The 16,107-nt window shown below is 44.8% G+C and overlaps 1 protein-coding gene across 2 annotated transcripts in view; it reads left to right on the top strand.

The window, feature by feature from the left end:
• The first annotated feature begins 4,092 nt into the window (after positions 1-4,092).
• Positions 4,093-16,107, top strand: part of SLIT3 (slit guidance ligand 3) — a 738,435-nt gene continuing 726,420 nt past the window's right edge. For both annotated transcript variants that reach the window (XM_075009368.1, XM_075009369.1), the window contains exon 1: positions 4,093-4,848. In XM_075009368.1, the coding sequence (XP_074865469.1) occupies positions 4,664-4,848 (185 nt within the window). In that variant the 5' untranslated portion in view covers positions 4,093-4,663. The remainder of the gene's footprint in view (positions 4,849-16,107) is intronic.

Genomic DNA, 16,107 nt, shown 5'->3' on the forward strand with positions numbered 1-16,107 from the left:
CTAACCAAGATGCACCATTTGACAATACAAGTTATCCATTTATAAAAACACATATAGAACCAGCAGTGTGGCTGATCTGTCCCCCTTCTGCCTTTTATTGTAAATGTGCCTTAACTGAAGTGGGGTGGCTAACCTCAGTTAAGGACACATGTTTTTTTTTTTGCACTGCAGCCATTCCCTGAGTATGAACCAAGAGTGAACAAACATCAGCTGCCTGGCAGGGGCCAGTGAGGGGGACATCAGGGGAAAGATCAAAGTATTCCACTGTCAGGAACTCTGGATAGAAAAACCAGCTGTGGCCAAACTCCTCACTTTTATACCAGCAGACCGGTAGCATCTACTCTGACCTCAGCAGTGCAAATTTCACAGAGAGAAGTAGCAGTCTCTAAATCAGAGGACCACAGACCTCCATGAGGCTGCAAGCTGGTTTCAAGCAATCTGCCAAGGGGCATATGGGGGGCAGAGGAAGCAAAAATAAGGACATGCTGAAGGCATATATGAAAAGTGCAGCCTCACTATAGATACTTGGGAGAACCTTGCCCAGGACCATCCCCAGTGGAGGCTGGTAATCTGTGAGGGGGGTGATGCAATTTGAGAGGTCCTGCTGTAGTGCAGGTGAGGTGAAGGAGAAAAGAGCACCAAAAAAGTGCTCCATGCCCCTCCAACTGCTACCAACACTTGCTCCTTCTATGATTAGCTCAATTCTGGAGCTACAGGCATTATCAGTCATCAATGGACTCACAAATAGGACGGTGAGACGAAGATGCTCTACTCATTATCAAGTGTCCACTGAGGAGGAGGAGGAGGAAATTAGATGTGATAGAGCCACACAGGACTACAGCCAGGGGCATCAAGCCCTGCCCACCTGAGCACTGAACTTGGAGCAGCTTAGCTTCGCAGTGCTCCCTTTAGTGTGGGGCCAGGCAGCTGCTTTGCTTGCTACGCCCTGACAGCAGCCCTAGCTTTTACACACAGAAAAGCAGTTGTGAACTGAAGGCCTAGCTGTACCTTGACAATTCTAAAGTGATTCACGCTGCAATTTGGTACCCTCCCGCTCAACAGGGCCAGCCCTTGGAGTCCCGGGGTGAGAACAGTGGCTTTCATCTTTCAGGTAAAAAACACAACCTCGCTTTTTATGACTGCAGGGAAGGAAAACCTGAACTCTGATGTAGTTAGGATTGGCTTGGCTTTTAGTGGGCAGGTTGGACTAGATGAACTGAGGTCTCTTCCACCCTTCATCTTCTCTGATGATTCTACGATGCATTCAACAGGCTAGTAGTTCAAACAAATAGAGGATTATAAATTTAACTAAAAATGTCACAGGGGGTCCCCCCGGTCTACACACTGAGCAAATATGGAAAAGACTGTCTCTTTCCCCAGGTGCACACTGTATTAACTTGCCTTTCAAAGACTCTGAACGTGCATAAACTGTGGATGTCTTTGGGTTGGATATGCTATCATTGCACAATTTTACATTGCACCCTTAGGTGCTGCCATAAGAGAAATACCTACCTTTGGATCTAGAAGTACACTTGATTGTGTATTTACAGCTTATGCAAAACACTGCATTTAATTGCTAGCTGAATTTTAGTTCCACTATCCTATTACAGCTTCAAAAACGGGTTTCCTTATTCTGTATAACTGGCCTTAAAACACAATTGAGGCATGGAATCAGTGTTTTATAAATGCCGACATGGTAGGTGATACGATCGCTGAAGCCCAGGACAGGCGCTACAAGACGTGTCCTGGGACCAAAGCCCAAACCCTACCATATAACCTGGGATCAAAGTCTGAGCTAGTTGGTGTCACCTCTTACTAGCTCAATTATCCTCCCTCAGGATTCGGGAACCACAGTGTGAAATCCTCTACTGTAGTGTGATTCATTTCCCTTTTTTGGAGATAAAACTACTGTGATAGTGGCCTTCCTTTTGCGTACAGTCCACTCAGGTGTTATGAAACCAAAAAAGCAGTCAAGTAGCACTTTAAAGACTAACAAAATAATTTATCAGGTGAGCTTTCGTGGGACAGACCCACTTCTTCAGACCATAGCCATACCACAGCAGACTCAATATTTAAGGCACAGAGAACGAAAAACAGTAATCAAGGAGGACAAATCAGAAAAAAATGATCAAGGTGAGCAAATCAGAGAGTACAGGGGTAGAAATGGGGGGGAGGTCAAGAATTAGATTAAGCCAAGTATGCAAACAAGCCCCTATAGCGACTCAGAAAATTCCAGTCCCAGTTCAAACCACGTGCTAATGTGCCAAATTTGAATACAAAAGACAGCTCAGCTGTCTCCCTTTCAAGTGGTGTGAAAATTTTTCTTCAGTAACACACAAACTCTTAAAAAAACAAAAAGCAGTCAAGTAGCACTTTAAAAACTAGCAAAATAGTTTATTAGGTGAGCTTTCGTGGGACAGACCCGCTTCTTCAGACCATAGCCAGATAGTTTATTAGAAACTATTTTGCTAGTCTTTAAAGTGCTACTTGACTGCTTTTTGTTTTGATAGTGTATAGACTAGCACGGCTTCCTCTCTGTTACTATACAAACTCTTAAGTCATTAACAGAATGGCCCACTCCATTAAAATGTTGACTAACTGGTGTGTGGCTCTGGAGTGTTATGTCTGTTTTGTGCCCATTAACTCTTTGTCTAAGGGAGTTAGAACTCTGTCCAATGTACAAAGCATCTGGGCATTGTTGGCACATGATGGCATATATGATGTTAGTTGAGGAACATGAGAATGTGCCCGTGATTCTGTGAATAACCTGGTTAGGTCCAGTGATGGTACTTCCAGAAAAGATATGTGGACAAAGCTGCCAGTGGGCTTTGTTGCAACAAAAGTTTCCAGGACTGGTATTCCTGGGGTACAGACTGTGGCTGGTGGTGAGGATGCTCATAAGGTTGGGACTTTGTCTGTAGGAGAGAACAGGCCTGTCACCTAGGGCCTTCTGGAGTGTGGCATTCTCATTAAGGGCAGGTTGTAGGTCTTTAATCATTCATTGCAGTGGTTTGAGTTGGGGGCTGTAGGTAATGACCAGTGGTGTTCTGTTCTTGGCTTTTTTGGGCCTATCTTGTAGTAGCTGGTCTCTGGGTATTCATCTGGCCCTGTTGATTTGTTTTTTTTATTTCTCCTGGTGGACTTGTCCTCCCTGATTACTGTTTTTGGTTCTCTGTGCCTTAAATATTGAGTCTGTCCTGGTCTGGCTATGGTCTGAAGAAGTGGGTCTGTCCCATCACAGCTCATCACCTAATAAATTATTTTGTTAGTCTTTAAAGTGCTACTTGACTTCTTTTTTTGTTTTGATAGCATACAGACTAGCACAGCTCCCTCTCTGTTACCATTCAGGTGTTTTGGTGTAGCTTAGGGGTGGGGAGAGGCAGGAGGGCTGTGGCATGTACTACCCACGCTGGCAGGAAATGTAGCTGAGGCACCTGGCCGAGGTGTTGCAGGGCTAACACTGTTCCCAGTAGCTGTGGCTCAGGAGCGATGAAGGCGGCTATCAGCCGCGGAGCGCTGTCAGCCTCATCTCCCTGCCTGGGGCGGACTTAAGAGCCCTGCTGCGGAGCTGGGGGCAGGCCCCCGAGGAGGTGAGCCGACCGCAGTCCCGCCGGCGAGCGGAGCCGTGCGCCTCTCTCGCCGCCAGAGGGTAGCACGAGAGTGAGAACAGAAGGCAACAAAAGGCGGCGAGTTGCCCGGCGAGGGAGAGCCTTGGGGCCGGTGGGGGCGACACCGGGCGGCCTGGGGGCGCTGCAGCAGCCGCACATTCTTTCCTGATCCCTGTCGCGGCGCCGCTGCCAGCCAGGGGACCCCCAAGCCACGGCGCGGGTGCCGGGCCGGACCCCAGGGCAGCCGCCGCGCCCTTACCTGTGCCGCCCCCGCGGGGCCGCCCGGTGCGCAGAGCCCGGGACTCGGGCCGTGGCCGCAGCGCTCCGGGCCGCGCCAGCTCCGAAACTTCCCCCCTCCCCTCTCCGCCTAAAGTTCAGAACTTTGCCGACGTCAGGGCGCGGCAGCCAATGAGATCCGGCCCTGGTATTTTGGGAGGGGGATGAGTGGCCCCCATGGTGCCTGCCTGGCCGCCTTGCGCGCAGTGAATGGGAAGGCGGCCGCCGCGGGAGCCGCCTCCGGTGCCGTCCGATCCCCGCGCGCCGCGCTGCAGCAGCCCGCAGCGATGCCGGCCTGGCATGGGAGCCGCGCAGGGGCAGGAGCCAGAAACTGAGCCGCTGGCGGCTGGAACGCGCTGAGGTCTCCGCCGTCGCCTCCCGCAGCGGTTACCTGCCCTGCCAGGTTGGGCGATGCGCCGCGGGGCGGGGGCTGCTGGCCGGAGCCCCTAGGAATGGTTGGCTCTTGACCTTAATCCTCCGCCCCCTCTCTGGACCGCTGACTCCTCTGGCTGCGTCGCCGCTTAGCTCCTCGCCTGCCGGGGCCGGCCGGACTGCGCGCTCGCACGGGGGGAGCCTGAAAGGCGCAGCGCGCCCCTCTCCCCGCAGCTCTCCTGAAGATCCCAGGACCCCGGGCGGGCAGGATGGAAGGAGGGGGCTCTCCCGGGCTGTGCTGAGAGCCCCTCGCTGCCCCTGCGCGCTTTCTCGCCGGCGTTTGCCCTCTCTGAGGACCGGCTGCCCGCGCCCCCTTCTGCGCCCCTGGGAGACGGGACGAGGAGACCATGGTGCCCGGGGGGAGCGCCGCATCCCTGTGGCTGGGAGTGCTCCTGGGCTTCTGGAGCTCGGCGGCCTGGCTGCCCGTTGGAGGCTGCCCCAGCAAATGTACCTGCTCTGCCTCCAACGTGGATTGTCACGGGCTGGGGCTGCGAACCGTGCCCCGGGGCATTCCCCGCAACGCCGAGAGACTGTAAGTAACGCGCGGGCTGGGAGCGCTCCAGGGGCGGGGCGGGGCAGACTCCGAGCCAGCCCAGGCTCCCGCTGGCAGGGAGCAGGTAGGCGGCTCGGGCCCCCCGGGGCTCAGGGTCTCCTATTCCGCAGCAACTTCACTTTAGGACACGCGGGCACCCAACTCCCCGGCTGCGGCGCTGACCTGCGGGAGCGCAGACACACGCCGGGAGATCTCCCGCAGATCAGGCTGCTTTCACCTGGAGAGACCCGTGCGCTCGAGTCCGGCTTGTTTTGTAGCCCAGCCCCGCGCCTGCATTCCCAAGGACACATCGGTGCAGGCCTCAAGAAAGCCGTAGGTCGCCTTCAAACGGTCTCTGGCTTCTGCCTGAAACTGCCAGAGCAAGGCAATGCCGCAGGGCCGCCTGTCACTTGGTCCTGAGCTTCCCCTCTGGTATATCCCAGCTTAGGCTCTGTGGTGGTGGGGTGTTTCAGACAGCATGAGCCAGGGTAGCTGAATGCAACAGGAGAAGGTAGGAGCATTCATGCTTTCTAAGGCTGCCTTGCTCCTGTGGCCATACACCATAAGCTGCATAACTGGCCTTCTTGAGGGCAAAGTTTTGTGGTGAATGAGAAAGCTGAGGCAGTCCAAAATGAACTCAATGAATTCCTGGAGTTTTCTGGAACCACTGTGGATTGTCTCTGAGGGGTTGACCTGCTAGTCTGTAGCTTCACAAAGAACAAGCAGTGCTGTACCACTTTGGAGACTAAGGATATGTCTGCACAGCAGCCTCATTCTGAAATAAGCCTTTTCCAGAAGAGAGATTCTAGAATAGCTTATTTTATTTTGAAATAATGCTGCGACATGCAAAATGCATTTGGAAATAGCACTTAGCTATTTCAAAATGCAGTGTCTATGCACAATACAGCCTATTTTGAAATAGAGCCATTGGACACACTACAGCTTATTTAAAAATAGGCTCTATTCCCTGTCTAAACAGCCCCTGTTTAGAAATAGGCGCTATTCCTCATGCGATGAGATTTACCTATTTTGAAATAAGCCAACCACTATGCTGGAATTATTTTGAAATAGTGGTTGCATTGTGTAGATGCTAGCAAAGTGTAGACATACCCGAACAAATTTATTAGATCGTGAGTTTTTGTGGATAAGACCCACGTTTTCAGATTTGCCAGTCACCCGAAGAAGTGGGTATTACCCACAAAAGGTCAGGACCTAAAAAATGTGTTAGTCTCTAAAGTGCTACATGACTGCTTGTTACACGAGGACTGTGTTACTAACACTGGTCATTACAGTGCATGTGATATATCGATATTTCATAAGTTTGTAATGGTGAGATGTAGAACTTAATGTCTGACAGAACGCAACTGCAGCTCTGTAGTTATTTGCCAATGATAACGTAACGAAATGTAGTTAAGTTTTAACAGTCAAAAATTTATCTAGCCCGTGCAAAATACATTTAAGGAGGTTGAAACTATTCTGTAAATAACACATGTAGCCCAATGGAGGGACTGACTGCTCACCATATTTTGTTTTGGTTACTGGCGTCAGTTTATTAGGTAAAGCTCAAAACGGCAAATGATTTTACCTTGCTCGGATTAAGGAAGAAGCAGATGAATTGTGACTAAACAAAAAAAGTTTTCGTAGGCACAAACTCAAAGGCTAAATTTCATCTCAGGGTGAATAGTGATGAAGGTCGTTAATGCTCCCCAAAATGCAACCTATTGTGGAAATATTAGCAGCCGTTTAATGATGACGGTTCTGTTGTCTTGCAACCACACAACTCCCCATCTTCCATGCTTGGCAATCCCATGATATTTTGCAATTTCACACACAGACCATGTTAGTACCAATTAAGCCAATGAATGTCAGTGTTTTGGAAGGGATTAATATCTATTGTTGCATAAAACTCTGGTCAGGAACTTGAGATACTGTTTAGCAGCATCCTAGAAATCTAGAGAATAGAGTTTAGCCTAGCATACAGTATCGACGAGGGAGTTCTCTCAATTTTTTCCATGGCCAGAATATATTTTGTTATGTGCACCAAGGCATGTGTAGATGTGCACCACTGGAAGATTATGTGCATATGAAAAAAACCCCAACTTTTTGGCGTGTTTAAGAAAATAGGAAATCAGAATGTAAAATTTGTATTAATTGATGTATAAACGTGAATACAGATACATAAAAACAGTAACATGCTTTTCAACATTTTTAATGAGACAGGTGAGCCTGAGACCCAGCAGCTAATCATGGTGTGCCCCCCACTTTTGAAAGTTCACCCCCCCCACGAGGGAGCCTGCCTCCCACTTTGGGCACTCCTGTGGCTGTGGTGGCTGCCCAAGTGCTCAGTTTATAGAGAACGCTGCTCAATAACAGTAACACTATGTCCACATACTACCCTAAATTCACATGCCATGCACAACTCATAAACTTGGTGAGCTTTATGCACATATTGTGTATGCGAGATTCTAGGGCTGGAAGCTGAAAGGAGTTAAATTAGGGATAGAAATAAGGTATAATTATTAACAATAAGGTATTTGACCTTTGGAATAACTACTGGGGACATGGGGAATTCACTATTACTTAAGACATCCAGCTTTGATTTAGACTTTCCTAAAATATATGCTCTAGCTCACTCACAAGATATGGGCTTAGTGCAGGTATAACTGGGTAAAATTTAATAGCTTGTGCTATGCCAGAGGTCAGGCTACATTATAATTGTCCCTTCAGTCCATAAATTCTATGAATCTGTATGCATGAACAAGTGTGTTATACAGCAGAATTATAGGAGAATGTACTGTGTACACTAAGGAGTTGTATTATTCAGTATATATTATAAAAATCTAAAGTTTTAATCCTTTGCCACAAATGTAGTATTTAAGCGAATTTCCTTATAATAGGTTGACAAAACATTGATGAATCTTAACTTACCTCAGAAATAAAACTGTTGAAGACCACATCGTAGAAAATTATTTCATTGGTGTAATACGGTATCTAGGATGATTTTTGTTATATGTAAATAGAGAACTTCTTAAGTTATTAATGTAGAATCTAAAATAGCAGGCTATTAACTTGCTGATATTCACTCTGGCACAGTAGTAACAGGTAGCTTATGAAAGTGTACAGACTGAACTATCAGAAGATTTGGGGAATGTCTAGATGTATGTGAGAATCTATATTTTTACCATAGCATCCTATCTACTGATAACTAATCTTCATTTTTTTTTCATTGATGCTGATACTGTTTGATGAACCATTTGCTGTTTTTAGGGTATCAGCTGAAATTTGTATATTTTCCCAAATACTTACTTTAAATCCTTATTTAAATTGGTAAAGTAACCTTACTTTTTTTTTTCTTACGTAGATTTGGTATTTACATAAAAATGGCCTTAGTGGGTTTGCCCAATGTTCTGTCTAGCCCAAGGTCCTGTTTCTGACAATGACCTGTGCCAGATGCTTTAGAAAGAGCGACTAGAATGTGAGCATTTTATCAAGTGAACTTGAAAGTCATAGATGAATTAATTAGTTTTGGATATCATTCTGATTATTACCGATCAACCCAGATTCATTAGATCAGGAACTCACTCTGATGCCTTGTTTTTCTGATGCCTGTTTTCTATGCACTTGACCATAAATATTCCATGTATTCAATAACTGCTCAGGGCTTGAAATGTGCTGTTAGAATTTACTTAGCCGCCTTAGGCAGTTACTTTAAATCTTAACTTTTCCTGTGAAATTCTGGAGAGTATGAAGGGGTCTAACTACCTGAGAAATGATAAGTGAAACTTGGATGGGGTGTTTGGATGCTGGCATTATATCACTCAGTTTTGTTTGCTCCCTTCCCATCTGCTAATTCTGTGCATGACATTAGATTATCTTGATTTGTAGGCCTTCTGCTATTTTGCTTAATGTACTAACTTCTGACTAATAATAAAAAAGCTTAAATAGCTGTGAAATGATAATACCATCTACCAGGTCAGGAAACAAATAGTTGCAGTTTGTAAGATAGCTTGAAAAATGTTCTTAGGCGTTTTTTGATGGCTGTTTGCGTGCCACTGTGCTTTACTTTGTATTAGTGGATGTTTTCCTCCTTTCTGCACCCAAGTAAGATATAGGCTGAAAATGTCGGTTGCACTTACTTTTCATTTGAAATTGACAGTGGATATATCAGCATCACTTAAAATTCTTCCGCACCACACTTTTAAAATTCTGGTTGTGCCAACCTTCCAGAATGTTTGGGCTATTATGGCCAAGATAAATATTATTTTATTTTTGTTTTAAAATGAAACCAAATGAAAATAAACTGAAAATGTAAAGTTCAGGAGACCTCGAGACAAGCCTTACACCAAAGAAATTGGTTCTTTACACTTGTTCTTTGAAATTTACTAGCACAAATCTACCTGTATCAAGAGAAATGCAACGTCACTAGAGTTTTTTAGTACTGTAAAATCACTCCTTGACAGTTTTTTAATAATGAATGTGAAACTTATGCTTTATTTTTTTAACGTCTGGAAATTACTTCTCCTGGAAAGAAAATTGGTGGTGGGTAACTCTTTCCACGGGCTGCAATCTGCAGAGCAACTAGTGGTCATCAAGATGATATAATCCTGAGGAAAATTAGACTAAACTTTTTACAATTTAATGTTCCCTAGTAAACTGTAAAAAAATTGCAGTGCCGAATCTATACTAAAAGCATGCCAGTATTTTACATAGTTAGCACATTTTATGCTAGCCTCCTTCCTTTAAAAGTTTACTGTAAATTTAATTTATGCAAGCAGTGTTACATGCTAAACTTAACAAATGCAAAAGATATTTCATTGTCATGTACCTATGCAGTGAGTAAAGTTATGGTTAAATGGAGAGGGAATGAATGACAGTTGAAATGAAAATATTTGCTGGGAACCAGAGTAAACAGAGGTTGCGTTTGCCTTTTGTTCTCTGAAGGAACCTGAACATTTAATTCTCCTTCTCCCCAAAACCTTTTAAAACAACATCCAACAAAATGAAATGGGCCCTAATATATGGATTTTGGGCTTTTTAAACTGATGTTCCTTAAAGAATTTTTCTACACAAATGAGCATACTAGTAGCACAGGCAAAGTGTGCCTTAACATCTTACTTTGTTTTTTTGGCCTAAGTACATGCTGGTAAGTTACATAGTTAAACAAGTATTTAGTCTTTGCAGACTTGCGTAACCAACTTTTGGAAACGGAATGTAACTATTTTAGGATCACCCTAAATAATAAAGAAAATTATGGGTTTAAAATATTTATCAGCCTTTAGCAACTAGCTAAGCACTATGACCAGGGGAGTCAGTGTAGTGAAAACAGTAAATAGTGATATATGTGGCTCCAATGAGAGATTATTATAGCTCCAGTGAACTAAGTCAACATTGTTTATTTAGAAATTACATAGTGCATGTAAGGATGTACTTTACATTCAGCTTTTTGGATGTTTCTTACTTTACTAAAATGTTCTATAGGACTATGCTTGGTTAACTAACTGAGCTGCTGTGCTGTAATCATTTTCTGCTGTCATTTCCATATACAATTTCATATTGTCTTGTTTTTTCAGTGAAGCATTGACTGGGTGTGCCATGTTACAGACAGGGGGCTAGTTCTCTAGTTAAAACCTTTAGCTGTAGAAATAAAATCATTCCCAAAGCCAATTTATTTGTGGCATGCTAGTATTCCGGTGTAATTATTACTTTATTGGAAAATGCCTTTAACGTTTCTGCTTGTTGGTTGATTTACCTTTTATATAAGGTTCCTCAAACCATCAGATTAAGATAACCTAAAAAATTGACTCTTGACATGCATCTGTGTCGGGAACTGACTTATCTTCTAATGCTACATGTATTCCCATACATTGGAAGTTGTTGGTTAAGTTAGTTACAGCGCAACTTGTGATTTCATTTGTGTAGTGCTAGTGAAGAGGGACTACACTGCTGTATCACTTTGGGGGTGCTCTGAGCTATTCAGGACTGATCGTGCTATATAGTTGTGGCATTCAACTTATTAGTGTAATTAGAATGGAAACCTAGATCAGTAAAGAAGTGTGGTAGACGTAACTCTTGATAGCACTCTAAAGCCAGCGTTTCAAAGCACTTAACAATTAGTCACCCCAGTTTTACAGATGGGGAGATTGAAGCTAGGGTAAATATATGTGTGAAAGATTGGCACACTTGTGTGTGTGTGTGTGTGTGTGTGTGCGTGTGTGCGCGTGTATGACAAAGCCTCTAATATTTGGATGGTTCAGATAATGTCAGGATGTCTGGTTACCCTCACTGAGGCACTTATGCGTTCACCAGTGGCCAGTGTCAAGCCCACTTACTGGTCTCATTGGATGAGGTAATAGAAGTTGAGCCTCTCTCATCCGGCACCCTTGGGACCTGACAGGTGCCAGATGGGAGAATTTGTCGGACCATGGGAAGTTAATATTGTCCAGCAGAGGGGTACACAAAGTGGCGGGGGGCAGGCCCCCTTGAGGGGCATGAAATATTGTAACGGTGTGCAGCACAATCAGCTGCTAGTTGTCAGGCTCATCCACCTTATTAAAGTGTTGAAATGTGTTACTGTTTTTATGTATGTGTATTCCCATTTATATTAATAGATCAATACAGTTTTTACATTCTACATAATTATTTTCTTACACACGCAGATAGGTTATTTTTTTTTTTGAGCATAACTGAAATGTCCATCAGTCTGGATTACATGAGTCAGGCTGGGGGGCCCTGCTAAATGCAGGGGTGAAAAGTGGGGCCTGACATAAAAAGCTTGCTCAGCCCTGGTCTAGCACATTATCAACACTTTCACTACTTATTGGGCTCTTAGACGATGTTTACGGGTAAACTGCAGCTCAGTAACAGCACTGAATACTGAGAGCCGGGTCTGGTGGCCGTTAACAAACTTTCTGGGACCATGTGAAACTTGGTGACACCCATGGTTAACATTGGCTAACTAAAGTTTTGCCAGGTTGCAGATGTTGCCAAGTGAAGGAGTTCCGGATTAGAGAGGTCCAACCTGTACCCTTCTACTCCAAATCTGAAATGCTTAAGATTGAGACACAGCCAGAATTTACACAGAGCTCCAATCTAGCCATTTGAGTTCAACTGGTTCCCAACAGTCAATGTCTCCTCTTTCGCCTGTTGGATAGTAAGAGTTTTCTTTCCCTTTGGTGGCATATTACTGTTACGAATTAGAAGAGTGAAGGGTTTGTTTCACTCCCCATAGAAAGCCTGCTCGCTCTCCTACAGTATGCCTGAGCAGCTAATTCAAGTATGTCGCTATGTAAGAGGAGCACTTTGAAAGTTTAGTCATCAGCATACTATGAAATTTTTTCATGTGGTCTGGCGTTTCTCTTGTATACATATATTATTGTGGTGTTCTTGGCCTGAGTGGATGGAGCTGCTCATGTTGCACTGGCTTGTGATGCTTTTTGTTTGTCACATCACTTATTCCATTGTCCTTTCTTCAATACTTCTTTAATATTCTGACTGTCAAGAAGTCTTACTTTGAAGGATTATTATTCACTTATGTATATACTGGTAGTGTCCAAAAGCCCCAGTCAGGACCCATTTTAATAGGCCACAAGCCAGTAAGGGGAGACAGACATAGTATGTGTGTGGAAGAGCTTGGTGTCTAAAGCCCTGATTGAAAAATAACTTAGCAGAGATACTTAATATTAGTCACATCTTTGCCTTCATAATTTAATGGGAGTTCTCACGGGCGTATGTTAAAGCAGGTGCATGTTTGTTGGATAGGGTGACCGTATGTCCCTGTCCCAAATATGGGACGGGGAGATACAGGGGGAGGGGTGGCTCCTCCAAGCCCCGGGGAGCCGGGAAGGAGGCAGCAACTGCCAGCCCTCCCCTAGAGCGCTGGGGAAACCGCAGCTGCCAGCCTCCCTGGGAGCCCTGGGGAAGCAGCAGCTGCCCATGCTCCCCCTGCTTCCCTGAGACAGCGGATGGGGGTGAGACAAATACCGGACAATGAGTCCCATTTAAAAAACAAGTTGGGACCCCTTTTTGGTGTCCCAAATACGGGACTGTCCCACCCAATACGGGACAGCTGGTCACCGTATTGCTGGATCATGGTCTCCCCTATTATAGCTGGTTATTTTCTAAAGGGAGAGGAAGAGGTGGGTAACTCTATAATATCAGTAGTTATGTAGTTTAGCAAAGAGCACAACTCTTGCACTCTCTTGTCCAATGCGAAAACTGTAATAGTGTCCTTATGTCAACAGCAGATCAGAGCTGGTGTCTGATCTGGGTGGTCCATGTTAAAGGAGGATGGGCAAAAAGTTAACATAGAAACCGATAATAATAGAGCAGCAGTGTTACTGTGGGCTTGTGTTATGTTTATTTCCTTGTTCCCATCTAGCCCATTTAATCTTTTAAACCAAAGCTCAGCCCAAAGATGCTGCTGACAGGAGTACAGCACAAAAAGCCAAGGGCCATCTTTGTAGAGAAAGCTATTTTGTCTTTATTTTCTCTTGGGATTTCTGATCATTTAATTGGTGTGGGTGTGCTGGTTTTTTAAATCTTTGGCTTGACCATAGGAGGCTGCATCAAAGCAGGCCGCTGGCTTGATCTGGAGCGTAAGCCCGGCATGCACCGCAAGCCCTAGGAGTCAAAAAATATCATCCAACTCTTAGGCCACAGGCCAGATCCATCCCTTGGGACAATTCTGTCCAGCCTCTGTGTGCACGTAGTAGAGCAAAGTGGTATCCTTGCACAGTGTGACCTCCCACTCAGAGTTCATGCAAGGGCTGACTGTGAAAGGATGCCATTTTGGATCACCTAAGTCACTCATGATAGAAGTGCATGCCTCGTTAAACATGTTGCAGCCCTCCCACCCCAGAAGCAGGCTGTTACCCTCTGAACTCCCTCCAGATCCACTCAGACTGATGGCACTGACAAACCCCACCCACCTTTCCTAATTGACTGGGTTCAAAATTAGTTTTAAAATATGTACATTACCACCATTATCCATATGAAAATAACTATAGTAAAAGGGCAATGCACCAGGCAGGAAAAACTTGGCTAGCGTTTTATTAATGTAAATAAGGGTCCAGTCATTATTCAGTAGTTTGGTATTTGCTGTAATAACATTAATCACTATGGATTAAATTGAGCTTCATGGGGATATAGTCAGTAACTCTTCCAAAATACTGGCATCATTTAGCTATTTAATGTACCATAATTCTCAAGCCTTGATCATGGTATTGACGCTAACATCCAACATAATTAGCTTTCCTTAGATGGCCCTTTTGGGTGGCTAACATACGCTCAATTTGTCTGCTTGGCCTTGTCATTTTGATTGTCGGGGTGTGAATTGCAGCATGCGTTAGCATTCACTGCTTTAATTCCCCTATATGGACGCTATGTGAACTAAAAGGTGCCTAGTTGATCTTAATGTGGTCCTCTTTAAACAGGACTACATTGATAGGAACTAAGAGCATTTAACTGGTAACCAAGCACAGCCATGCGGAAGTCTGAGAGCAGCATACTTGGGTATGCCGCTGTTCACAGCTCTGTAATCCAGGCTGTGGGGCTGTGAAGACATAGCTTCTGTCCCTCAGGTTTCCACATAAATGAAGACACACATAAACTGGTAACAAAAGCTGTAAACAGGGGTTTAACTCTTCACTCTTAGTATGGCAAACATCACAGTTGGGCTTATGAGCTTGTTCTGGAGACTTGATTCAGGATGTAATGCCTCCTAGGAGCTGCTAGCTCAAGTGACCCAAGGTTTAGTTGTTCCAGGTCCCTTTACATCGTTCCAGTTACCCAAAGTGCCTCATTTCCTTTGGCTGCCCGCTTTTGCACCTGGTCCCTGGAAATGAACAGCAGCTGGGCTGGCCGCGGTCTGATGGCAGCCATTTCTCATGAATAGCGGATTAAAGAGGAATCCAGCTTTTCTCATTTCTGCATCAAGATGGGGAGAGGAAGCCACTGCTTAAGATCTTGGCTTTTCCCTGGATTCACTGGATATACATACAGGCCTGTAAAAAGGAAAACAAAACACTTGTATGCAACTTAAATACATCAAGCTCCCCTTCTGGCCACAGCTGTACTGTTGCTCAACTCTTTCCCTCCCACTAATGCTGCTGTAACTTTCATTTCTGGAAACCAGTATCCTCTGTTCAGCTCTAGTTTTTCAACTTTGGCTGAAGACAACACTGAACTTTCATTTAGCATTTAAAGTTCATGTAAATACATAATTCCTTGTGCTTTGAAAATATTTAACTCTGAGCCATTTTGACAAACCTGGAAAACTAAGTCCAAGTTCTTAAAGCCCATCTGAAAAAGGGTGATTTTTGATTCTTTTGCCTGACTTCCCCTTTGAAGCTATTTCCACTCTAGAGGAGATGAATAAGGCTGCCTTCTCTCCTTGAAGTGCAACAGCTGAGCAAGAGAAGAGAAGCCAATGGCCAGAATAGCTGACGAGCAGCAGCACGAGGAGTTTCAAATGCTTAGCATTATCTACTGCTGGTATGTCTCTCCTGCCCTCTCAGATAAGCCCTCTCTGACTTACGAGAAGTTCAAAGGATACCTCAAGGGATTACAGTATAGGGCTATGTCTACACTAGCCAAAAACTTCGAAGTGGCCATGCAAATGGCCATTTCAAAGTTTACTAATGAAGCACTGAAATACATATTCAGCGCCTCATTAGCATGTGGGCTGCCACGGCACTTCAAAATTGACGTGGCTCTTCCAGACAGGGCTCCTTTTCGAAAGGTCCCCGGCTACTTTAAAGTCTCCTTATTCCCATCTGCTCATAGGAATAAGGGGACTTCGAAGTAGGCAGTGTCCTTTCGAAAAGGAGCCCCATCTGGAAGAGCCGCATGGTGGCAAGCTGCGTCAATTTTGAAGTGCTGCGGCCACCCACGTGCTAATGAGGCGCTGAATATGTATTTCAGTGCTTCATTAGTAAACTTCAAAATGGCCATTTGCGTGGCCATTTCGAAATTTTTGGCTAGTGTAGACACAGCCTAAGGGTATTTCCAACTTTGGGCCAAATTGAGTTACGGCCAGGTGTTCAGGACGTAACTGGTCCGAAAGTCGGGAACTATCTGTAGTACTTTATTAAGCTTATCTACTCCACGTTACTGCAATTAATTCACATGGTACACATAATAAACTAAGTACTACAGGAATGTGTGTATATATACTATATATAGACAAGAAGCTATTTGGCGTTCTTATGTCTCTTTCTGCTGTGGAGAATTCCAGTCCCAAAGTGCCTCACATCAGGGCTG

This window comes from Carettochelys insculpta, chromosome 15 (genome assembly GCF_033958435.1).
Source record: "Carettochelys insculpta isolate YL-2023 chromosome 15, ASM3395843v1, whole genome shotgun sequence".
Taxonomy (NCBI): Eukaryota; Metazoa; Chordata; order Testudines; family Carettochelyidae; genus Carettochelys; species Carettochelys insculpta.